The sequence below is a fragment of the Hippocampus guttulatus genome, chromosome 17, assembly GCF_054856545.1.
Source record: "Hippocampus guttulatus isolate MCC_2025c chromosome 17, RoL_Hgut_1.0, whole genome shotgun sequence".
NCBI classification, from domain to species: Eukaryota; Metazoa; Chordata; class Actinopteri; order Syngnathiformes; family Syngnathidae; genus Hippocampus; species Hippocampus guttulatus.
Window position 1 is genome coordinate 9,478,159 of NC_141277.1, and position 22,933 is coordinate 9,501,091.

Here is a 22,933-nt window from a genome sequence, read left to right on the forward strand (position 1 = left end):
GGCAACATCAAATACCTGCTATTGATTTTGATCTCCATTAAGTAAGTTGAAATGGACTATTTGAATGACATGACTCATCAATTATAGGCTATATTTAAGAGTTTTTTTTGTTGCAGATATGCATACAGAGAGAGAGAGAAGAGCAACTGTCCATTTTATTATTCTTGAACTATGTAGTATGCTCCTCTATACAAATGAAAACGTGTTCCGTATACGTATGATTTTGTTGTGTTTACATCCGTGTGCAGGAGTGCGCATGTGCAATTGGAGCTTTAATTGGCGTTGCCCTTGCAGGTGCTGCACTTCGTCCAGATGAGTCGCGTGTCTCCGACATGAAGTCACGCCAGCTCATTTGTTTGCTTGCCTTGTCGGTTTTAAAGTTATGCGCAGGTAACGACACGTTTCATTCTTGTGTTTCTTGAATTTAGCGCTTGGTAGTTAAAGCTTCCCTCCCTCACCCTTTCCTCTTCTTTTGCTCGTGCGTGTTTTCAGGCGACGACCTCATCACGTTCAAAGAAAATGGCGGCTAATTAGAATTTGACGTTTGGTCTTGACGTTTAACTGATCATTTGAAAGGGTGTTCGGTTTTGCATACCTGGTTGTATGTTTTCTAGAACCGCAATTGGTTGCGCTGGAGTCAAACATGTGTTTCAATCACCACGCTGTTGTTGACGTCACTCTAACTAACGCAATAAGTTTCTGGGTACGCTTCAGGGCAGAATTTCCAATGTCACCCAAACCAGTGGCAATGTGATGATGGAGCTTGCATCGCTGATATATGGAGATGTGATGGCGAAGGGGACTGCCTGGATGGCTCTGATGAGATGGACTGTACTGGTAGGTTCCTCTTCTGTCTTAATCTCATCAGCACTGGGCCAAAGTGAATTCGCGGACTGGATACGAAATTGTGAAAAAGCATGCACACAGTAACACAACTAGTGTTGCACTGTTGCCACCTTTTAAATGCCATTCTTGTTTTAAATATTCACGAATTAGTCTGTGTAGACATGTCGTGTAACAGTTTCATTTTTATGTTGTCTGGTTTTGTTTAAAAAAAAAAGAGTAGGTCCAACTGTCCAGTTAAATACAACTTGAATGGTGAGATCCGGTTTCTCTTAGGATCTTCTGTATTTGGTTTCAAATGATGCATAAGTCGCGTTGCTCCAAAGTTTTGGAAGGACCTACCTCCGGACCTCCAAAACTGCACACCTCTTTGCACTTTCAAATCCCGTCTAAAAACACACCTGTTCAGGATTGCCTACAACACATAGCTCTTCCATTTCCTATGTTTTCATGATTTTATGTCCTGTTTTTATAATATCTCTCTCACCAATTTTTACATTGTATTTTCTTATTGTCTGTACAGTGTCCTTGGGTGGCATGAAAGGCACTTTTAAATAAAATGCATTATTATTATTATTATTATTATAAACTGTTTCCATTCACTGAAAGTAGACTCCAAATTGCACAACTAACTCAACAAACTTCAACACCAGGTTGTAACACACAAGTAAACAATAATTCATAAGTAATACAAATATGAAACATGATGTACCTTTTGATTGGCCTGAGCGAACTCTAATCCTTAATAGACTGAAATGATGACCGCCTCCATATTATGCTGCTGAATGCGAACTGCAATTTATTTTTTTGCTAATGATGGACATGCCTCAAATATATTATAGTAAGATCACATTTGTTCAAGTGGTTGTTAGTTTTTATACCATATAAAAAAAAATCAATTGGCTATCGAAGTGCCACCATCATGACGACAATAAAATATAGAAGCAGAGTTAGTCTTCATCAACATTGAGGCTTTATTCCTAAAAAGTATATTAAATATTGTAATCCACTGTAACATGCATGGTTTGAACATTACTATGGTTCGAAGAAAAACTTGATGATTCAATTACAATGGATTTCCCTCAGTTCCTCAAGGCTCCTCTCAGTGTCCACCCGGTCAGTTTCCATGTGTGGGCTCTGTCGGTTGTGTTGACGCATCTGCACGCTGCGACGGACGGAAGCAGTGTCCAACCGGCTCAGATGAGGAGAACTGTGCAGTCGCCGATGGCTGTTTGGAATCGGACTGGACTTGTGGGAACCACATTTGTATCCCCGGAGAACTGCGCTGCGACGGAAACGACGACTGCATGGACAACTCTGATGAAGAGGGCTGTGGTAAAGAAGCTTTCATATTGTATTGTGAAATCACTTTTTTCCGTGCACATTTAAAATGTGACATTTCTTCTCTGGTTTCCAGTTTTGTGCAATGAGGGGAGCCTACAGTGTGCAGAGGTGTGTCTGTCTGCTGACCAGATGTGTGATGGAAAGTTTCACTGCTCAGATGGCAGTGATGAGCCCGTTACCTGTGGTAGGTTTGGTCTGAAATAAAATGATCGGAAATCTTGGCTGCTCAACAGCATTGACCATTGAGGCTCAAAGTAACGTGATGCAATGAAATCGTTTTTGTCATTTATGCTTGCAGGGCGGTCCTGTTCTGTGAATAATGGCGGTTGTAGCCACGTGTGTGTGGATCAGCCATGGGGTGCTTTGTGCACATGTCCTCCTGGATATAAACTCGACATCAATGGGGCAATCTGCAAAGGTGACACACTCTCTGAATTCACTTTTTTTTTTGTTGAAGTGAATGTCTTCAGGCACCAAAGTCAAAAGTGTCGATACTTGACCACCGGTGGAGGCATTACAATTCCTTCTAACTAGTGGAGGAAGTTTGTTAAACTGGCTAACAATGTATACTTTAGTCGCCATAGATTATTTTATGTATAAAATGAGCCCAAAGCTTGGACACTCATCTTGGCTTGAGCTTCTTGCTCTGCAGTAACAGTCGATGGGGGACCATAACTCTAAAATACTGAAATATAGTTGAAAACTACACCATATAATATTGGCTGAATATGATATAAAACTCTGGGATCGACCTATGACAGAAAGAGTGAAGCGTCATTGCATGATTGTATACAGTAGTAAAATGACAATTTATACCACAGTACCATCTGCTGGCTGTGGTGTGCCACTGCCTTGATTGGACCAAAACAGCTGAACCACTTTTGTGTCCGCAGATGTGGATGAATGCGCCCTTCCTTTTGCGCCATGCCTCCATCACTGCAGCAATACAGATGGATCTTACTTTTGCCACTGCAGAGAAGGCTTTAATCAGAATGAAGGCTTTGCCTGTCTGGCCACAGGTAATGAGATTATGGTATAAAACGATGATTAATTTACTGATCAAACAATTGGTCCCCCGCCCCCTTTTTTTTTTTAAATTTACTGGTACTTTCAAAGCTTTCTTTCCATATTTGATGTTTGTATTATAATAGCTTCTACGTGCCAAATCAATAAGTGTTATGAATCAGAGAGGGGGGAAAAAATACAATCTTGAATGCGAATTTTTAAGGGTCAAAAGAAATGTTACACCTGCTACCTTCATTCAGGGAATGTTACCCGGCTGCTGACAGTGCTGAGGACATCTGTCGGACTGCTGAATGTGAAGTCACAACATTTTGACGTGCTCCAGACTCTAAAGTTCAACCCGGTTGTCGTGACATATGACATTGCCCGAGCCCACTACTATTGGGCTGACAACATGGGAGTCCTATATAAAAGTGATGGGCAGCGCAGCTGGACAATTCATACTGGTTTGTTACGCTCTTACCCATACCTCATATTCATCTATAATGAATTCTGAAACTCATGAAGCATGCACAAGTATGACAGTAGCTGTGACACTTCATCCATAGAATTTTGGCAAGCATTCAAAATACTAGTGTTTCATTTGCTAATTTCATGAGCACTAAGCTGACCTGTCCTTCAAATGTTTGCTCACATAGGAGAGCCTGGAATCAAAGGTCTAGCTTGCGATTGGCTGAACGGAAACCTTTTCTGGACAAATCAGAGGACAGAATCAATCTACATGCAAGCAGATGACGAACAAAGTTACACCGCTCTGTTGAGCAAATCTATCAGCCCATCAGAATTGGTTATCCTTCCGGTGGAGAGGTGGGCTTGATCAACATTTTCAACAGGATGCAATTAGAGTTGATTCATTTTTTTTCTCCCCTAAAAGCATTATCTTAAATGCTTCTTTGTTCTGGCAGCTTGATGTTTTGGGTCAACACGGGCCCTGGTGATAGGGTGACCATAGAGAGGTCATGGATGGATGGGTCAGACAGAAGCTCTCTGACAGTGCTCACAGCTCAATTGGCCCATGGGCTGACAGCAGACGTGGCTGCCAGGAGACTGTACTGGATCAGTGACTTCAAGATGGTGACTTAAAACACATTTAAGACAGTCTTTTCTCATCCAGAAAATAGATCTAACTTTGACTTTTTCCATCAGTCCATTGAGACGATGAAAGTGGATGGAACCGGCCGCTTCACCTTCACTGGCCTGTTCAACAAGAGACCAGCTCTGAACCTGGCCGTGTTTGAAAGTTCCTTCTTCTGGATGGATGACAAAGGACTCTGGCAGATGCCGCAAACCCAACCAAACAAGAGGACCTTTCTGGGGAAATCCACACTGCCACTTTTGTCCGTTTACCATGAGCTGCAGCAGCCAAAAGGTAAGGGGGCAACTTGTTCATGGTTTTCGTCATGCAAATTGAAAGTGTCTGCCTTTTTTCAAAAGCAAATGTTTCCTCAACAATTAGGTACATCTGCATGTGCCAAGACCCCGTGCCAGATGTGCCTGCTCACCAAAGGCAACCCTGTGGGATTTACCTGTACTTGTCCCAACTCCAAAGTACTGATGGTTGACGGCACATGTGAATGTAGGTTCTCTATCTTATTAACATAATCCTCGCTAGACCGTTTGATGGTCTATGACGGGGATGTCAAACATACGGCCCGCGGGCCGGAACCGGCCCCCAAGGAGGTTCAATCTGGCGCACAGGATAATTTTAAAGTGAAAAGATGCATTAAAGACACAGAATGAATATTTTTAATAAAATGCAATACATAGATTGTCCGCTAGACCGTTTTGATCAGAGTAGAAAACTGCAGTCTCCATCTAGCACTGAGACAGAACCAACACAGCAGACGGTATCAATGCGCCAATGCTTCTTTATACCAAAACAAAGGAAAGACATGATATTTTGGTTATTTATATCAGAGTATGGTATACTGTAATGTTAATGGTCTGGCCCACTTGTCATCTACAGAGTCCGTATGTGGCCCACAATGGGAAATGAGTTTGACACCTCTGGTCTATGATCTAGTGAAAAAGGAAGGTTGAAATTTGTTCTGTCTTTTGTGCTTCAGATCCAAGATTCCTGTACGCTACCTCCAAAAATATTAACTTGTTGGAGTTTAAAGACAGCCTGTCCACAGAAACTGAGCTCTTTGCTACGGACCAGGGCATCTTGTCATTTGATGTGAACTGGAACACAGACTGGCTGTACTGGGTCAACCAAACTGGCCACATCCAACGCACCAGCCTAACCCATGTCAAGACGGAGTGGATTCCTACAACCGTGTCAGGTGAATGATTTTAGGCTTTTTCTTTTTCAGCTTTTAAAGGCCTAAATATCTGTCATCCGAAAAAATGTGATAGGTTTTGCATTTGTGTACCTCAGTCAATGTGAAATCATGGTATTTCACCTTGTTTCTTATAACTCATCAATCCTTACTTGTATTTTATTATTTTTTAAGTTTGTCTGATTAAAGTGGACCAGAAGAGTGGGAGCGTGTATTGGGTGTCATATGACCAAACCCGCATAGGCTCAGTGGAAGTGGACAGTCGTTACCAGAAGCAGTTGTACCACACAACGAAGGAGATTCAAAGCCTCTTCCTGGACTGGCTGAGGGGTGGAATCATTTGGTTTGAGGAGGAGCAGATTTTCACCATGAGCACGACTGGAGGCAAAGCCAAAGAACTGTTGCACTTGACAGGAGTCATAGGGGGCATGGCCTTTGACTTGAGAGCTGCTAGTCTATTGTGGAACTCCAACGATGCAGGTTTGTTACGATTTTACATAGAAATAAATCATGACGACAAAATTAGAATTATTTGTTTTTTTTACTATTTTGTTTTTCCCACAAATTGTCATTGGTTAGACCCCAATCTGACTTTTTTATTTTATTTTACAATTTAACAAATCAAAAGTGTTAAATTGCTTGAGCTTTGACAATACAGTATTTCATAACTTAAAATATGCCCCCTCTTTTAATACCCTGAAAAATACTTTTGGAGATGCGAGGATTCTGCCTTCGGGCAACGATGCATCTTGGAAACCCTATTGGCGGCAACATTTATATAACATCCTGCACTTTGCAATCTGCCTTAGTGAATTGACTTCAGAGGTAACATGCAACATGGTAAATACGTTACACATTGTACATAGGGCGCTGGTTAATAATCAGATTCAGAATTTGACACATTTCAAATGATCTGTAAGTATGATTTAGTGAGCAGTTATAAATGGTCTGTTAACCACTTGAGTTTTCGAATGCTAAGACTTGTGCTTCTCTTACACTTCCCAGGCCTGATGACAATGAGTCTGCTCCAGGGGAATAAACACCAAGCGGGAAGAAGATGGAAAGTCTCTGGCTCGGTGATCGGCGCCCTGGAGCCTTACCTGTTGTCTCTGTCCGAGGATGTTATGACGCTGTCGGACCGACGTGATGGGCGCCCTATCCGGCATGTGGCAGTGAGAGGTCCCGTGGCCACTGTGGTGGCAGCACTCAGGGATGTACACGCAGGTTCATATCAACACTGTATTGCGATAATTAGGTGTCAATTTGAGAAGGTGCATGTAGATTTACAGTACATGGGGTGAAATTTTTTTTTTGTTTCCATAGTACCGGTTACTGCCATCTGCACTAACACATTTATGCAGTGCACGGGCACAGCCATCTGCCTGCCTCAAAGTAAACTGTGTGATGGCAAAAAGGACTGTCCTGATGGAGATGATGAAAGTTTTTGTGTTAAAACATGTCCATCCAAAGGTGAAGACTCAACCCGGTCCACATGATAGTTGTTGAATTCAACAGCTTCTGATGGTCATGTCTCTTCTCTCTCTGAACTTGACTTCTTAGATGATTTTAAGTGCAAGGACCAGAGGAGTTGTGTATCGAAAGAATTGGTGTGTGACGGCAGCTCTCATTGCCACGATGGCTCGGATGAGGTCGAGTGTCCTGCCGTCGCCTCACTTGGGCCTCGGGTGAATGCCCTCAAGTGTCGAAAGGGCTCGAGGCAATGTAAGAACGGCATAGAGTGTGTGCTGTACAGCCACGTGTGTGATGGGGAGAAAGACTGTAAGGATGGCTCGGATGAAGAGGAATGTGGTGAGTAACTTAGAACTTTCTCATGGCTTCAATCCTGCATGGTGAAATTCCAATTCATATTTTCTAAACGCAACAGAGCAGGATGTGACCCCAACGCAGCCAGCCCCTGGTGCATCGAACAAAATTGCTACACCAGCTCCGCCTGCATGCATCAGACCATCTGTCCTTTGTCCCCATCCTTCCGTTCGTCTTTGCATCTACCCAAAGCAGTTTTGTGACGGTCGAGAAGACTGTCCCGACGGCTTTGACGAAAATAACTGTGTGAGGAGATGTTCCTCTAAAAGTAAGTCAGCAATACAGAACTTAGTCAAAAATCCACCCAGTATGTTAACCTTGTGCTATCATAAGTTGTTCAAACGCTCTTACAGGGGCCGAGTGGACGAATATTTCTGTGCCCAAACGCTTATTTCTGGAAGAACTGACATTTTTCTCAAGGAATATATCTTAGATTATTATCAGGAAAGCAAATTTGTCTTAGGCGCTCACTAAATTGGTTAACCGTCATTGCTATACGACGGCACTTGTAGCTCCTCGAAACATATTTCGATGGTAAATATTTCAGAACATTCTCATTTTTTATCTTCCTCCTTTGGCACTTCAGTTGAGCAACAGTATTCCTCTGATTTTACACAAAACCACTGATTTAAATTCCAAATGTTCATTTCACCCCAGAAGATTTCCGCTGCAAGGACCGTAGGAGCTGCGTCTCGAAGAGTCTCGTTTGCGACGGCCGTGCTCATTGTCACGATGGCTCTGATGAAGCGGACTGTCCGAGTGTTGCCGTCCCTGTCGGCCAAGCAAAGGCCTTGAGGTGTCTCATGGGCTCGATGTTATGTCAGGATGGCAGTGAATGTGTTCTCTTCAGTCACGTGTGTGATGGAGAGCCAGACTGCAGAGATGGCTCTGATGAAGAAGGTTGTGGTAAGCATACGTATTGAGATTCCCGTTTTCCATCCAAGTTATACATTTCCTGTGGTACCTACATGGGCAACATTTTTAACGTTAAACCTTTTTTTTTTTTTTTGTCATTGTTCATTCTGTGCTGATGCGAAATTTCCTATTCAGACACTGCAATGACGCCTCCAGGAAATGGCCGCTTAAATCGACCTCCGCTGCCAGTCAATACGCAAGCTCCCGTCAAACTGCCAACATGCGCGACTCCATCATTTCTGTGTCCAGATTCTACATGCATCCTCCCAACACAGATATGTGATGGCATAAAACATTGTACTGATGGATCTGATGAAAATGCATGCGTCAAACAATGCCCTAAGAAGTGTAAGTTCAAACATTTTGGATGAGTCAACAATGCATATATTCTACTTTTTTTTTCTCCTTTCTGTATTCCACAGCGGACTTCCTCTGTAAAGACAGGCGGAGCTGTGTTCTCAAGAAATTGGTTTGCGATGGCCGAGCTCATTGCCACGACAGCTCAGATGAGGTTGACTGTCCGACCATCGCTCCTCTTGCCAGCCGGGTTAAGGTGCCAAAATGTCGCTTGGGTTTCTGGCTGTGTCTGGATCAGACTCGATGTGTTTCCTTCAGCCATGTGTGCGATGGCGAAAGAGACTGCCAGGATGGGTCAGATGAAGAGGAATGTGGTATGTTGAAGTTTTATGGGAAAGTTTGACTTTTGAGGAATTTCGGTGATGAATTAATCAAAAGTACCGTACATTTTTTTTCATTGTCAAGAGCGCTAAATCTTCTATGTTTTTAAGCTTTTAAACTGTTGTATTTCTCACCTTTTCGGCTCTGCAGAAAGACCATCTTCCCCCAGTCCAGACTCAAATGAATTGCCCTCATCCACAAAATCCTATGAGAAGCCATCTTGTATCAGTCCGTCAATGTTTTGTCCACACTCCTTTATTTGTATTCAACCGACACAGATGTGTGATGGAACAAAAGACTGTCCTGACGGCTCAGATGAGAACTGTGTGAAAAGATGCCCTTATAAAAGTAAGTCTTCAGGTTTTAGCTTCAACCGCAAATGGCTTCTTGTTTTGCATCACGTTTTCCTGCCTCCATAGCTGACTTTTTATGCAAGGATCGAAGGAGCTGCGTCTCCAAGAACCTCGTCTGTGATGGACGCGCTCATTGCCATGATAGCTCTGATGAAGTCGGTTGTCCCGGTGTTAAAATCCCTGCCAGTCAAGCAAAGGCCTTGAAGTGTCTCATGGGCTCGATGTTATGTCAGGATGGCAGTGAGTGTGTTCGCTACAGTCACGTGTGTGATGGCGAGCCGGATTGCAGAGATGGCTCTGATGAGGAAGGTTGCGGTGAGTTTACATGTTGAGATTCCTCGTAGCATGGTTAAGCAATGTGATGACTCGAGAGGCATATTTTTGTTGCTCATGTCAAATCTGAGGTGTTCGGTGGTACTGTCATGTTTACAGATGTCACAATGGCTCCTCCGGAAAATTTCCACTTAACTCCACCTCCTTTGATTGTCAATACTCGACCTCCCAGCAAGCCATCATGCCAGAGTCCTTCATTTCTGTGTCCAGATTCTTCATGTGTCCCTCAAACACAGATATGTGATGGCATCAAAGATTGTCCTGATGGAGCCGATGAGTATAAATGTGTGAAACGATGCCCAAATAAGTGTAAGTTGGATGCTTTTACATCATGAAACAATGCATGTATTGTACATGTGATTGGTTTTTGTTTTTAAAACTTATTTGCACAGCGGACTTCCTCTGCAAAGACAGGCGGAGCTGTGTTCTCAAGAAGCTGGTTTGTGATGGTCGAGCTCATTGCCACGACAGCTCAGATGAGGTTAATTGCCCAACAATCGCTCCCCCTGTCAGCAGCGTGAAGATGCTGAAATGCCGTGTGGGCTTCCAGCTATGTTGGGATGGGACTGAATGCGTTCCCTACAGCCATGTTTGTGATGGAGAAAAAGACTGTCGAGATGGGTCAGATGAATCTCAATGTGGTATGTCAACATTTTCAGGGAGGATGTTTCAGTTTGTAATGTATTTATTGCACTTGCTCTCTATTATTTCCATCTTTAAAAACTTAAATGTTCACATTTCTCAACTTTTTTTTTTTTTTTTTGTTCTGCAGAAACCCAGTCAACCTCCAGTCCAGGGATAAAGCCATTGCCTTCGTTTGCCCCGCCCTTGAATCGGCCTTCCTGTATGAGTCCATCACTATTGTGTCCAAATTCTTTTGTTTGCATTCTCCCCACACAAATATGTGATGGAAAAAAAGACTGTCCTGATGGATCAGATGAGGACTGCGTGAAAAGATGCCCTTATAAGAGTAAGTAGTGACATTGAGGTTAAACTGAGATATATATATTTTTTTTTTAATCACGTTTTCTTGCCTCCATAGCTGACTTTCTGTGCAAGGATCGTAGGAGCTGCGTCTCAAAGTCTCAACTGTGTGATGGCCGGGCTCATTGCCACGATAGCTCAGATGAGGTGAACTGTCAGAGTGGAGTTCCTCGCTCAACTCCAACTAATGTTGTGAAATGCCGTAAGGGCACAAAACTGTGTGAAGATGGCACAGAATGTGTGCTCTACAGTCATGTATGCGATGGAGAGAAAGACTGTCGAGATGGGTCAGATGAATCTCAATGTGGTATGTCAACATTTTCAAGGAGGCTGTTTCAGTTTGTAATGTATTTATTGTGCTTGCTCTCTATCATTTCCATCTTTAAAAACTAAATGTTCACATTTCTCAACTTTTTTTTTTTCTACAGAAACCCAGTCTACCTCCAGTCCAGACTTAAATCCATTTCCTTCGTTTGCCACACCCTTGAATAGGCCTTCCTGTAAGAGTCCATCAGTATTGTGTCCAAATTCTTTTCTTTGCATTACCCCCACACAAATATGTGATGGAAAAAAAGACTGTCCCGATGGATCAGATGAGGACTGCGTGAAAAGATGCCCATATAAGAGTAAGTAGTGGCATTGTGTTTCAATTGCTATTTTTTTTTTAATTTTTTTACATTTTCTTGCCTCCATAGCTGACTTTCTGTGCAAGGATCGTAGGAGCTGCGTCTCAAAGTCTCTAGTGTGTGATGGCCGGGCTCATTGCCACGATAGCTCAGATGAGGTGGGGTGTCAGAGTGGAGTTCCACGCTCAACTCCAACTAATGTTGTGAAATGCCGTAAGGGCACAAAACTGTGTGAAGATGGCACGGAATGTGTGCTCTACAGCCATATATGTGATGGAGAGAAAGATTGTTTGGATGGATCTGATGAAGAAGGATGCCAGGAAGCATGCACAAAAGGTTCTTTTGCTTCTAGAAATTTCATCAGTTTTTTTTCCTGTAAATGAAGTCGGTGGTTTATTAATCAGCCACCATATGATGGGAATTTTTTTTTCTCACTCCATTTCCCCTCTAATGTTCCTACTTTTCTTCTTTGCTCTCTCGAAGGTGAGTTTCAGTGTGCTCATGGCGTGATGTGCATCCCTGAAGCTCAGGTGTGTGATGGAAGAGCTCAGTGTAGTGACCGCTCCGATGAGCTGGACTGCTCGAAACCAATCAAAAGCTGCGAGTATCACTGTGCAGACGGCCATCGCTGCATCCCAAATAAATTCCTGTGTGATGGTGAGCCAGACTGCGTTGATGGCACGGATGAGATGGGATGTGGTAAGTCCCCTTGTGAAAATCGTAGATGTGCCGTAATTATAAACAAAAGATTGTCGTTCAACAACTTCTTCTTTCCAGATGCTGTGACCTCAACAATTACACCTCTGATTCAGAGTGCTGCTCCAGTTTGCATCACTCCTTCAGTTGTATGCCCAGGTTCGTCATTGTGTATCTCTCAAAAACAGCTCTGCGATGGAAAAACAGACTGTCCGGATGCGTTTGATGAGAGCAACTGTGTTTTCAAGTGCAAACGCCCAAGTAAGTCAAATAAGTCAAACATATTGTTGATGGAGTGGCAGAAACAACAAGCAGACCATCAAAATAATTTATCCCGACCTCCCTCCCTCCCTACTTTGTCAGCTGATTTCTTGTGCAGTGATCGGAGAAAGTGCATCCGCAGAATATATGTGTGTGACGGGCGTGCCCACTGTGCAGATGGCTCGGATGAGATGAAGTGCAAATCGCCTGATCGTGGTTCACCTTGTAAGCTACTCATGAAAAAAATGCATACAAGTCCAATTCAAAGATACAAGTAGACGAGACAAAAGTAATTGAAGCCATTCATATGAGATGCCCCCCCACCCCACACATGATTTAAAGCAATGCCCACTTAAAAGGTCTTTGAAATGATTTGGTTTAAATAATGCATGACTGATAAAGAATTACAGCACCTAGTTAAACTGACTATTCATGTGCAGAGAAACCATATTTTTGTCTCACACACACACACTGTGATTGGCGGGCAGCCATTCCAGCGAGCAAACTGTTTACAAGCAACAAAGTTGGTGTTTCTATAATTTTTTGACCAGTGTAAACCAAGCCTTTTAAAATGTTTTTTTTCTCTTTGCTAAGCCCCCAGGGACAAGCCAGTTCCTCTAAAATGCCGTAATGGCTTCAAGGCTTGTAAAGACGGTCTGGAGTGTGTGATGTACAGCCATGTGTGTGACGGTGAGGAGGACTGCCAGGATGGATCGGATGAGGAGGGATGTGCTACTGAATGCAAAACAGGTTTGTACTTTGTACATTGGAGCGCCATCTTTCATGAGATCGCTTTAACTGTTTATTTTTCATTTCCCAGATGAGTTTGAATGTCATCACGGTAATAGATGCATCCAAACTGAGCAGGTGTGTGACGGACAATATGACTGTCAAGACCGCTCCGATGAAATGAACTGTGAAAATCAACTCTTGGGCTGCCATCACCGTTGCGATAACGCGTCACGTTGCATACCGGAGACCTTCCTGTGTGATGGCGAGAGAGACTGTGCTGATGGCTCAGATGAAGAAAAGTGTGGTATGTGACATGTTTGCAGTTAATTAAAATACTGGTTAGCAGGCCATCAGACGGCAATATAATTTCCTCCTGGCAGGGTTGACGCTCTGTGAGGTGGATCAGTTCCGCTGCACTAGCGGTCAGTGTGTGTCTGTGGCTCTTCGATGTGACGGCTATGCGGACTGTAGTGACCGGTCTGATGAGGTCGACTGCTCAAGACCACCACGCTGCCCCGCGCACCTGCGATGCCCTCACAGCCACGAGTGCCTGCAGAGTGAGTGGCTGTGCGATGGTGAGAACGATTGCAAGGACGGCTCGGATGAAAAAGTAAGCCTGCAATTCAGTGAAGGTTATTCAAATGATATAGCATCACTTGAAACAAAACTAATGCCCCTCTCACCTAGAACTGTTTGGCGAAGGCACCACCTTGTAGGCAATACCAGTGGCAATGTGGAATCAGCACTCAATGCATCCCTCTCTCCTGGAGATGTGACGGGAAGGCTGACTGTCACAATGGGGTGGATGAAGACAAATGTAAGTATCTTCATGCTTATCATTTGGGACTGCTATAGTGCGGCCAAAGGACCCAACACAAGCAGTCTTTAAAATGTCTCGTTTTGTTCCACAATCCAAAGAGCCTCTTGAATGTCGGCCTCCTGTTTCCACAGGCAAACAGAGAAGTTGCCCCTCTCACCTTTACCAGTGTGGCAGCGGTGAGTGTGTGGACCCGCGACTGGTGTGCAACGGCTTTATCAACTGTGCTGACAGTTCGGATGAGGGCGTGGGATGCACACTGCGCAACTGCTCGAGCCCATCGGCACCTCACTGTGATCATAGTTGTGTCAGCACTCCAAAGGGACCGGTCAGTAAAACAGAAATACAGAGGGAGCCTTTTCAGATGTAGTTTTTAACGCGCTCATGCACATAAATACCCCCGCTCACAACATGAAGCAAGTCATGTGATTCTGAGACAAATAATCCTGCTAGATGTTGAATGTTGCTCATTTTTTTGCAGAGGTGTTACTGCGAAGCAGGTTTCACGCTACATTCCGGTGCGGTGTCCTGTGTGGACACCAACGAATGCAATTTAATGCGGCAGAATGCATGTAAACACGGCTGCCTCAACACCCGTGGGTCCTACGTGTGCCAATGCCACCCTGGCTTCTACCTGGAGCCTGACAACAAAAGCTGTAAGACCAAAGGTAAGTGATGCAAAGCATTCATACACAAACTAAAGAACGCAGCATAATTACAATGCCATGATTTGAAGTGATTGTGTTCCATTGGAAAGAGATGGACTTGGGTACATTTTACAGAAGGTCTGCAACATAGGTATGTGTGTATATACAGGTATATATTATGGCAATAAAAAGAAACAATGCTATGAACATTTAAAAAATGAGCATTAGAATAGATGTGATTTTTTTGTAAATCAAGTTTTATCCATCATCTCGTCGTCTTTGAATATAAATAAAAGATAAAATAAGTCTCCTATGCCTTTTTAGATGAGCCACTTCTCGTGGCATCTGTTCAGTCCGAGCTTTTACTTCTCGGAGTTCAAAGTGGCTCCTTGCGCCTCCTGTCCTCCGCCAACCGGCCGGTCTTTTCATTGGATTACCACTGGGCTCAGCAGAGGGTTTACTGGCTCAGTCCAGACTACCAGAGCATCCGCTGGGCAGACATGACAAAGGACTCCACCAATGAAGGGACACTTGTCAAAGGTCCACTTCTAATTTGGAGACACCAAAATGAATCGGTAGACCGGTGTTAACATCAAATCTAATTACAGGTGTGTCGTCAGATTTCATTGCGGTGGACTGGGTAGGTAAGAACCTCTACTGGGTGGATGGGCTAGTGGGCCAAATTCGAGCGGTGCGGCTCGGTGACACCACACTGAAGTCTCAGGATTACACGGTGGTGCTGGCTGAAGATCTTGAGCAGCCACGCTCACTGGTGCTGTTACCACACAAAGGGTGAGGCACCCACCCAGCCAGGAGATTTACTTGTCACTGTGAATTGTTATAGTCTATTTTATTACCCTCGCTCAGATTGATGTTGTGGTCCGAGATTGGCAGCACCCCTCAGATCCAGCGTTCAGGGATGGATGGCTCAGAGAGGAAGGCGGTGGTGACGAGCGGTTTGAGCTGGCCTGTAAGTTTGGCCTACGATTTCCTGGACGAGCGCGTTTACTGGGCTGATGAGAAGCTGCGCTGCATTGGCTCGGCCTCCCTGGATGGAGATGATGTCAAGGTGAACGTCATCGAATGCAGGCGGTTGGCTTTGGACACCGATGCACATGCATCGGGTCCATCTGCAAATTGTAAACCTGTCGAATTGATTTTAATGTGCGGATGGAAATGGAAATGCCACTCTTACCAGGTTCTCCAGTTAGCTGAAACTCCTAGCCCCTTCTCAGTGGCAGTGTTCAATGATCGGGTTTTCTGGTCCGACACGAAGCGAAGAACCATCCGCTCGGCCGACAAAAACACTGGCAAAGACCAGAAGGTTCTTCTCAAAAGACCAGGACAGCCTTTTGGCCTGAAGGTTTGCCATTTTCCATTTAAGCATGCTTTTCAAAGTAACTGATCCATACCACTTTCTGGCACATGCCTTTTGTAGTACAACCCACTTTGGTACAGCAATCGCAATTCCATTCATTTCTTGGTCCACAGAGATTTGTTACCTCACAGACTAAGAGAGTAAAATAAGATGAGCTTTGTGTTCCAGGAGTCTTGACTGTCCTTTAAATGGCCTTTGGAGACAAATAATGACATGACGCTGTCTCATACTGTTTCCTCTCTCCAGCTGATGCATGCCCTCTGCCAGCCCGCCTTATCCAACCCCTGTGACCAGCTGCAGTGCTCCCACCTGTGCCTTCTGACAGCTGGCGCTCCTGTGACGCAGCCCGCTGCAGTCTGCCGCTGTCCAAAGGGGCTGCTCCTTTCTAAGGACAAGATCACCTGCTCTCTGCCTTTGGACTCTACTTTCATCTTGCTTCTGTCGTCTACAACAATCTATCAGGTGATGGTCAGCTATCCTTTGATCTCTTTATTAACTCATTCACTCCCAAAGACGTTTTTAGTCGTCTTTTCAGACTTGGTCCAGAATTGGCTGGTACTGAATGAGTTAAATGCTTTATTAAATGTTTTTTTTTCCTCTCCCACCTTTCAGGTTTACTTTCAGTCCTTGCGTCATGATGGAGTCGGTCTGAAAAACATGCCGAACAGTCGAGTGTTGGTCGTTCCTGGGGTTGTTGAGGCCTCTGGACTCGACCTAGCCCTCCAGCCCATGTCCTTGTTTGTGGCTGATGCCAAACAAGGTACTGTAGATGTGCTGAACTTAAGCGGGCCGAGGTCCAGACAGGCACTTACGGTAACTGGGCAAGTTATAAAACTAAAGGTAGGTAAAAGGAACTTCAACATTTGGAATGAATTTCCCCATTCTTATAACTGTTACACAGTGCATTTTCAATGATGTACACTTTGGAATGTTGAATGTCGGAATTGAGAGTTAGGGCTGAAGTGTAATACGCACACACTGGGATTCATCAATGTTTATTCCCTGATCCTCAAGGATGATTCCGTCATAGCTCTGGCTGTTGACTGGGTTACTTCTAACATGTACTGGAGCAGCACCAGACGACCTAATCTGCATGTGACCAGCAGTCCTGATGGTTTCACCGCCTCTCTATTGCAGGAAACGGTTAAGGTTTGACACGGTCTATGCCTTCTCCTTGAAGCTATTTCTACCACTAATCATCCGAGCTTGCAATGGACTCACAGATTGTCCGTCTGATCCTCTAGCGCACAACATCCATTGCAGTGCATCCTCCCTCAAGTCAACTTTGCTACACAGCCCTTGTTGGCAGTAAGAACCAGGCTGAAGTGAGCTGTGTCTGGATGGACGGCCGAAACAAAGCACTGCTTTGGGCAAAATCTGCCCTCCCTACCTCAGTGGTATTTTCCGATAATGGGACGACACTCTACTGGGCTGACACAGGTTTTGAGTTTATCCCGGAGCTTCTTTTGGCTGGCTTTGCTTCCTTGATTGATTTTTGACTTTTTCCACCCCCTGCCGTTTAGTTGAAGGCTTAATCTGCTCTATTGGACTAGATGGCTCAGGCTACAAACAATATAAAATGGGGCCTGGTTTGATTACATCCGTCACGTACACTGAGAACATGCTCCTCTGGATAACACTGGAGAAGGGTAAGAGTGACCACATTTGCATGATCTATTAACTGGCAACCAGCAGCAGATTAATGCAATGCTTGTCAGCTGGCAGTGGCCTTGCGTCACCTTGTTCATAAAGCGAAATATACTTAACTGTAGTAAATTCTATCATTTTGAAAACACTTGTTTTTTCCAAAAACACGTATGGTTTCACTGTCATAACGGCCCCCAATTTTGAGGGGGAGCGCGGGGGCGGAATCTTCATTCCTGATACATGTACTGTGCTTGTCTCCAACCTGTGTAGACGTCACCAAAATGTGGTTCAGCGACGGCCATCATCCGAAACAGCTGTGGTTTGAGACAAAAACCAACCTTGTGGAAGTTAAAGCTTACAGTAATGACAGCCAGACAGGTGGGATATGGTCTACTACATGTACAAGCTGCTAAGTGGACAGTCACAAAAGCCATGCGGTAGCTAATATGGCCTCAAAACGGCAGAGATAAAATACAGAATTCATTTGAGACAGGAATGACTAGTTGACCGAAACCAGGTCCTCTCCATAACATTTTAGTCATGTTTCTTTTTCAAGGAGTTTGTAGTAGTTTGCCTCCAACCCATATAGGATCCAATATGTGCTCCAACAACGGGGACTGTGAACATCTGTGCCTGCCTTATCCCGGAGGCCGCACATGCAAATGTGCTCGCGGATTCTACAGCGTCAGTCCCACAGCCTGTGCACCAGAGCACCCGTGTCCCAAAGGAGAGCAAGCTTGTCTTGATGCTAGCAAGTGTATCCGGAGCAGCAAATTTTGCGATGGCCTTGCGGACTGTCCGGACCAGTCAGATGAACAAGACTGTGAGTTATTGGACTACAGTTTCATATTGTGCAAATGTTCCATTCTCACAATGCTGGAACAAATGCTGTGCAATAATTGAGTGTGAATATGTAAGCAATATGAACTCCTTTAGGTCCACAAATGAACGCCCCCTCTGGCACCAAAGTCAGTGGCGGTCATCTTGCCGAGTCTCCACTCCCACCTCCTCAGAACTCCAAGGACACTTCCTCATGTAGTCAACAACATTGCAGCGGCCATGGCCATTGCGCCACCCAAGGCAAGGTCATTCACTGTCATTGCGTGGCTGGCTACCGAGGAGAGTTCTGTCAAGAGAAGGAAAGTAGACGACGCCATGTCGGTGTGGTCCTGGGGGTCTTCTGCCTGCTTGCTGCATTCATGGGGGTCGCTTTCATTTTTGGAAAAAGGCAAGGATGTTCTTTGTTCGCATGTGAATTACAGCAAACTGTTACTGTAGCTCTTTGTTGTATTTGCATCTTGAAACAGGGCTTGGGTATCAATCGGAGGAAAAGCACCTGACAAAGAAACATTGATGTCAAACATGGCACTGCAATCTGAACATCTGGAGGCTGACAGTGAGGTAAAACCTTGAGAAATGAGAGAATTCAACTATGCTCAAGGTTTATTCAGTGGGCCACGAAGTTCCCGACCAAAGTAGTTAAAGTTCATTTCAAAGTCAAATTTGCTGTTGTCCCCCAAATAGGCATACATACATTCTGAAGCTGAATTGCATAAACTTTGACACCTTTCTGAAATATTGTTAATCGGTTCCACTTGATTAAAATGCTCTTTTTTTTCCCCCCTCCCAGGAGCTTGAGTCCTCAATAGACTTGAAGAACCCCCCAGTAGCATCGTAGCAGTCATCTGCGGACGGATGTATAGACTGTTATTGCAGCTTTGCAACTTTTAGTTTTATATTGCAAGACTTGACTAAATAAAGGCATCACTGTTTACTGTACCATTTTGTTTGATAACTACTTTGTACAATACACATCTCCAGATTGAAACAATGTTTGATATCCTTAGTTGCACATGAGGTGGTTGACTGTTTAGCACGTTGGCCTCACAGTGCAGGGTTCGATTCCGGCCTTCCTGTGTGGAGTTTGCATGTTCTCACCGTGCCTGTGTGGGTTTTCGCCGGGTACTCTGGTTTCCTCCCACGTTCCAAAAACATGCATGGCAGGCTGTTTGAACACTCTAAATTATCCCCAGGTGTGAATGCGATTGGCGGTTCGTCTGTGTGCCCTGTGATTGGCTGGTAACCAGTTCAGGGTGTCCCCCGCCTACTGCCCAAAGACAGCTGGGGGGAAAAAAAAATGAGCGAGACCTCAACACGTCAGCTTTTATTTCTATTAGCTCTACCTGATGCGACACTCAACTCAGATGGTGCCTCGAGGTTGAATCCATAGTTACATGAGAGTCAAATTAGTGTTTGGCTGTGTTCTGTCGCCCAGGTGTGTCGCACGCACAGTTTCAGATTTTTACTTGTTAGATAATGAAAGCCACGGAGCGATTTGTGGGTAGAAATATCCTGATGAACACAGGAATTGTTTGAAGAAGACTTAATTAACAAAACGGAAGTCCTGCGGTTATTACCGAAAAGACAAATGGCCCATTGGCATGAAGAAGAGGAAGCGGAATTTTCTGCAATGTACCGGTACTAGGCGGCTAATGAACAGTTTGGTGAGAGAATGTGCACTCTCGTATGAAATGCGTGAAAAAAAAAACTAAGTGGGCATAAATAACCTTTGTTTTTTTTCCTTGCCAGGACCTGGCTGTGAAAGTTGTGGTTACCTGTTATACTTAATACCTGCTTTTCTGGATGCATCTCAAGTCAAATGACTAAATCGTGCTAATTTCCAACGGAAATTATTTCCAGGCACACATTGAGAAGGTCCAAAAAGACGGACTTTGCATTTGAAGATGGACACCCCCCCACCCCCCGAGAAACCTGCATAGAGGGGTTGCGGGACGAAAGGAAAAATGGGCACAACAACAGTAACGGTGCCATGATTACCGTAAGAATGATGAGACCGGTTAGCTTTCGACACCACTGACCCAAAGTTGACGACAAAGAATTGACGCAAGACTTGCGCAATGCAAGCTTAAAATTAAAACCCACACAGTGCAGCCGCCCAGACTTGTTGCAACGTCAATCTCGTAAAATACAGTAATGATTCATGCCGTTTCATCACTGCTTCAAGCCAGTTATTGACAAATGGCAGCTAGCTTGCGAAATGATCTGGTGAAATTTTTCATTGTCGCTTTCTATGAATGAGGGGATATTTCGATTTGAATCATTTATTGTCGACAACCTCCCGGTCCATCCTGATTTGGGTCAGAACGGTAAATCCAGATTGAGACCATATGGTTGACGGTGCGGCAGCGGCATTGCACCTAAATGCTTGCCCCGTGTCACATTCTGCAGCCACGGTTCAATTTTCACACCCTCGCATTTGCAGGGATCCTCTGTTCTAAAGTCCTTGGAGTTGACTTTCTGAACTTTTGTGGGCTGGAATCAAAACTAATCAGTCTTTCAAACATCATCTGGTTGACTTGCTCTCAAAGGCTCTCTTATAGCTGGGCTGCACCCTCGCTGAAGGGGACAGAATGGGAAAATGCTGAAGCTGGGGAACTGTTTACCTCCGCCAAGAAACTTGGGTAAGTTCGACCTCTGTCAAGGTGGTCATTTCCCTTTGTATGTATATTTTACTATTCAAAAGATGTTGAATTTTGGGTGAGAATCCACACTGGATGGTGATATTTTGTATTGACACACAGCAGCATTTTCGAACGTAAGTTTTTTTTAATCCACCTTTGTATTCATTGTCGGCAGCATGGTTATTTTTACTTTTATTCAACTGTTCTCATTAGCTAACTCATTTTTTTTTTTGTTAGCCAGTCACATGAGCAAAACTATGGGAACATGTTTTGATAGCATGTGCAGTGATTTTTTTTCCCCTCCCCCTCCCTCTCGGTGCAAACACTATATGGACTTTACAAAACAATACAATACATGCAGATTTATATAGCGCTTTCACAACAGCGGCAGCTGTAACAAAGCGCTTAACAAAACAGTTAACAAAGTAAAATAATAAACACAACACATAAATAATAAACACAACACGTAACATTTAAAAAGAGGGATCAGAGTGGGCGTTGTATGTAATTGACGCTAAAAAGTGTACCTCTTTTTTTCCCTGTAAAATTAAGTGCAGTGCAATCGGTACTTTTACCAGTCGTTTTCTTTTAAACAAGAATCTGTTGTTGTACCCCACCTCTCTGTCCAAGTCACCAGATCCGAATGTGCCCTGAAGAAAATGTGTGCTTGCACTGTGGGGAAATGTTTGCCTTTGTGAACTTCTCCAGTACACGGAAGTGCGGAAGGGTATTGCTGCTACACGATGAAAATATTTAAACGTATCATGGAGAACCGTGAAACCAAATGTAAAAACGTGATCATGTAAAAAAAAAAAAAAAAAAAACTGTCACGTTGAAACAGAATGGATAATGTGGCTCACTTAAACTTTTTAAGTTGTTCTTCAAGCATGGGTTGAGACATAGCAACATTTTAGATTTAGTGCCATTGCATTCGGACAAAGTAGGGAAACGTGCCTCTGTGCCCTGCTGCACTACGGGACCCAGGTTGCAACAAAAGTTGAACTTATTCACATTTTGAACGTTTCACCTTTTTACGTGAAACATTTTTACACCATGTTCACATTTTCAAACGATTTGTTTTTACTTAAGTTTTCCTTTTTTTGATTTATTTTTTTACATAAGTTTAACGTTTTTACATGAGTTTCATGGGGGGGGGGTTGTCAGTCCCCCCCCCCCCCCTGTAACAGTACGCTATTTTGTACCCTTGTTTTTGTTTTTTACTTTGCTTTGAGGTAGGAAATTCAATGAGTGCCTGATTTTCAGCATGACGTCTCTGACCCACTGGTGAAAGGACACTTTGATCCTCTCCTCTTTCATCTATAACTGCTTCAGACAACAAAATGTATGCAGAAAAGTGGTGAAGATTGCACGACTGTGTCCTATGTGTTGTGTTGTGTTATTTTTATTTTAACTTCAAAATGGCGCCGCGAGAGTGGCTGCCTTTCCAGCAGCTCCTATATTTTGTTGTTCTACTTCTTCCTTTCATAACTTTGCTGCTGTGAATCGGGAATTTCTCCATTGCGAGACAAACATTTCTTATCTTTTCTTATTTTATTGTCAAATGTATGCAGCCCATTTGGATTGAGCCAACTTGCTGAAGTCATGCATGACGTCTTTCCTTTCATGGGTTTCAACTGGCATGTAAGGACTCCACCATCCACAAACGTCATGTCATTCAACACGGGTCTTGTTCCAACTTGCAGCTTCTTTCACTATCGCCGCCCTCCCTCTCATCTTCCATTATAGCCCAAAGGTGTGTGGTTGGTGTGTGGTGTGGTGGTTAGTGTGTGTGTGTGTGTCCCAAATAGTTAACTGTTTTTCAGCCAAATTTTCTGGGATTTTTTTTTCTATTATTTCCGTGTGCGTTTCCAATCTGACATTGTTTTTATTAATTTAATCAGCAATTAGGTGAATGATTACTCAAATTTCTTTGTAAAATTGTTGCATGGACACCAGGTATGACTGAGCGTGTGTGACTAAGATGAGCCGGAAGGCGTGGCATATGCGTCTGTGTGTTGGAGAAGTAAAAGCGACAGGTATTCACAGGTTTCTGCTTTCCTCCCCTTCC

The 22,933-nt window shown here is 43.9% G+C and overlaps 1 protein-coding gene across 3 annotated transcripts; it reads left to right on the forward strand.

Annotated features, from left to right (window-relative positions):
- Nucleotides 1-332: 332 nt before the first annotated feature.
- lrp13b (low-density lipoprotein receptor related-protein 13 b) lies at nt 333-19,061 on the forward strand. 3 transcript variants are annotated; one of them, XM_086135096.1, is made up of 51 exons: nt 333-390; nt 715-837; nt 1,930-2,178; nt 2,261-2,371; nt 2,486-2,605; nt 3,081-3,206; nt 3,453-3,656; nt 3,849-4,017; nt 4,116-4,284; nt 4,357-4,579; nt 4,667-4,786; nt 5,277-5,495; nt 5,667-5,972; nt 6,498-6,716; nt 6,816-6,962; nt 7,053-7,301; nt 7,378-7,584; nt 7,974-8,222; nt 8,367-8,579; nt 8,654-8,902; nt 9,060-9,257; nt 9,329-9,577; nt 9,695-9,904; nt 9,988-10,236; nt 10,368-10,565; nt 10,638-10,886; nt 11,008-11,205; nt 11,275-11,541; nt 11,689-11,904; nt 11,983-12,162; nt 12,265-12,387; nt 12,757-12,912; nt 12,983-13,198; nt 13,275-13,504; nt 13,582-13,711; nt 13,846-14,039; nt 14,193-14,379; nt 14,683-14,898; nt 14,967-15,150; nt 15,226-15,427; nt 15,557-15,721; nt 15,983-16,198; nt 16,349-16,576; nt 16,751-16,885; nt 16,981-17,176; nt 17,260-17,385; nt 17,654-17,761; nt 17,973-18,206; nt 18,320-18,626; nt 18,691-18,784; nt 19,014-19,061. In XM_086135096.1, the coding sequence occupies exons 1-51, from the start codon at nt 333-335 to the stop codon at nt 19,059-19,061; spliced, it is 9,639 nt and encodes a 3,212-aa protein (XP_085991222.1). The 3 variants fall into 3 exon arrangements, with proteins under 3 accessions (XP_085991222.1, XP_085991223.1, XP_085991224.1); XM_086135097.1 differs by having other exon boundaries at nt 18,320-18,611; XM_086135098.1 differs by lacking the exons at nt 9,329-9,577; nt 9,695-9,904; nt 10,368-10,565; nt 10,638-10,886 and having other exon boundaries at nt 1,939-2,178.
- The last annotated feature ends 3,872 nt before the right edge of the window (nt 19,062-22,933 follow it).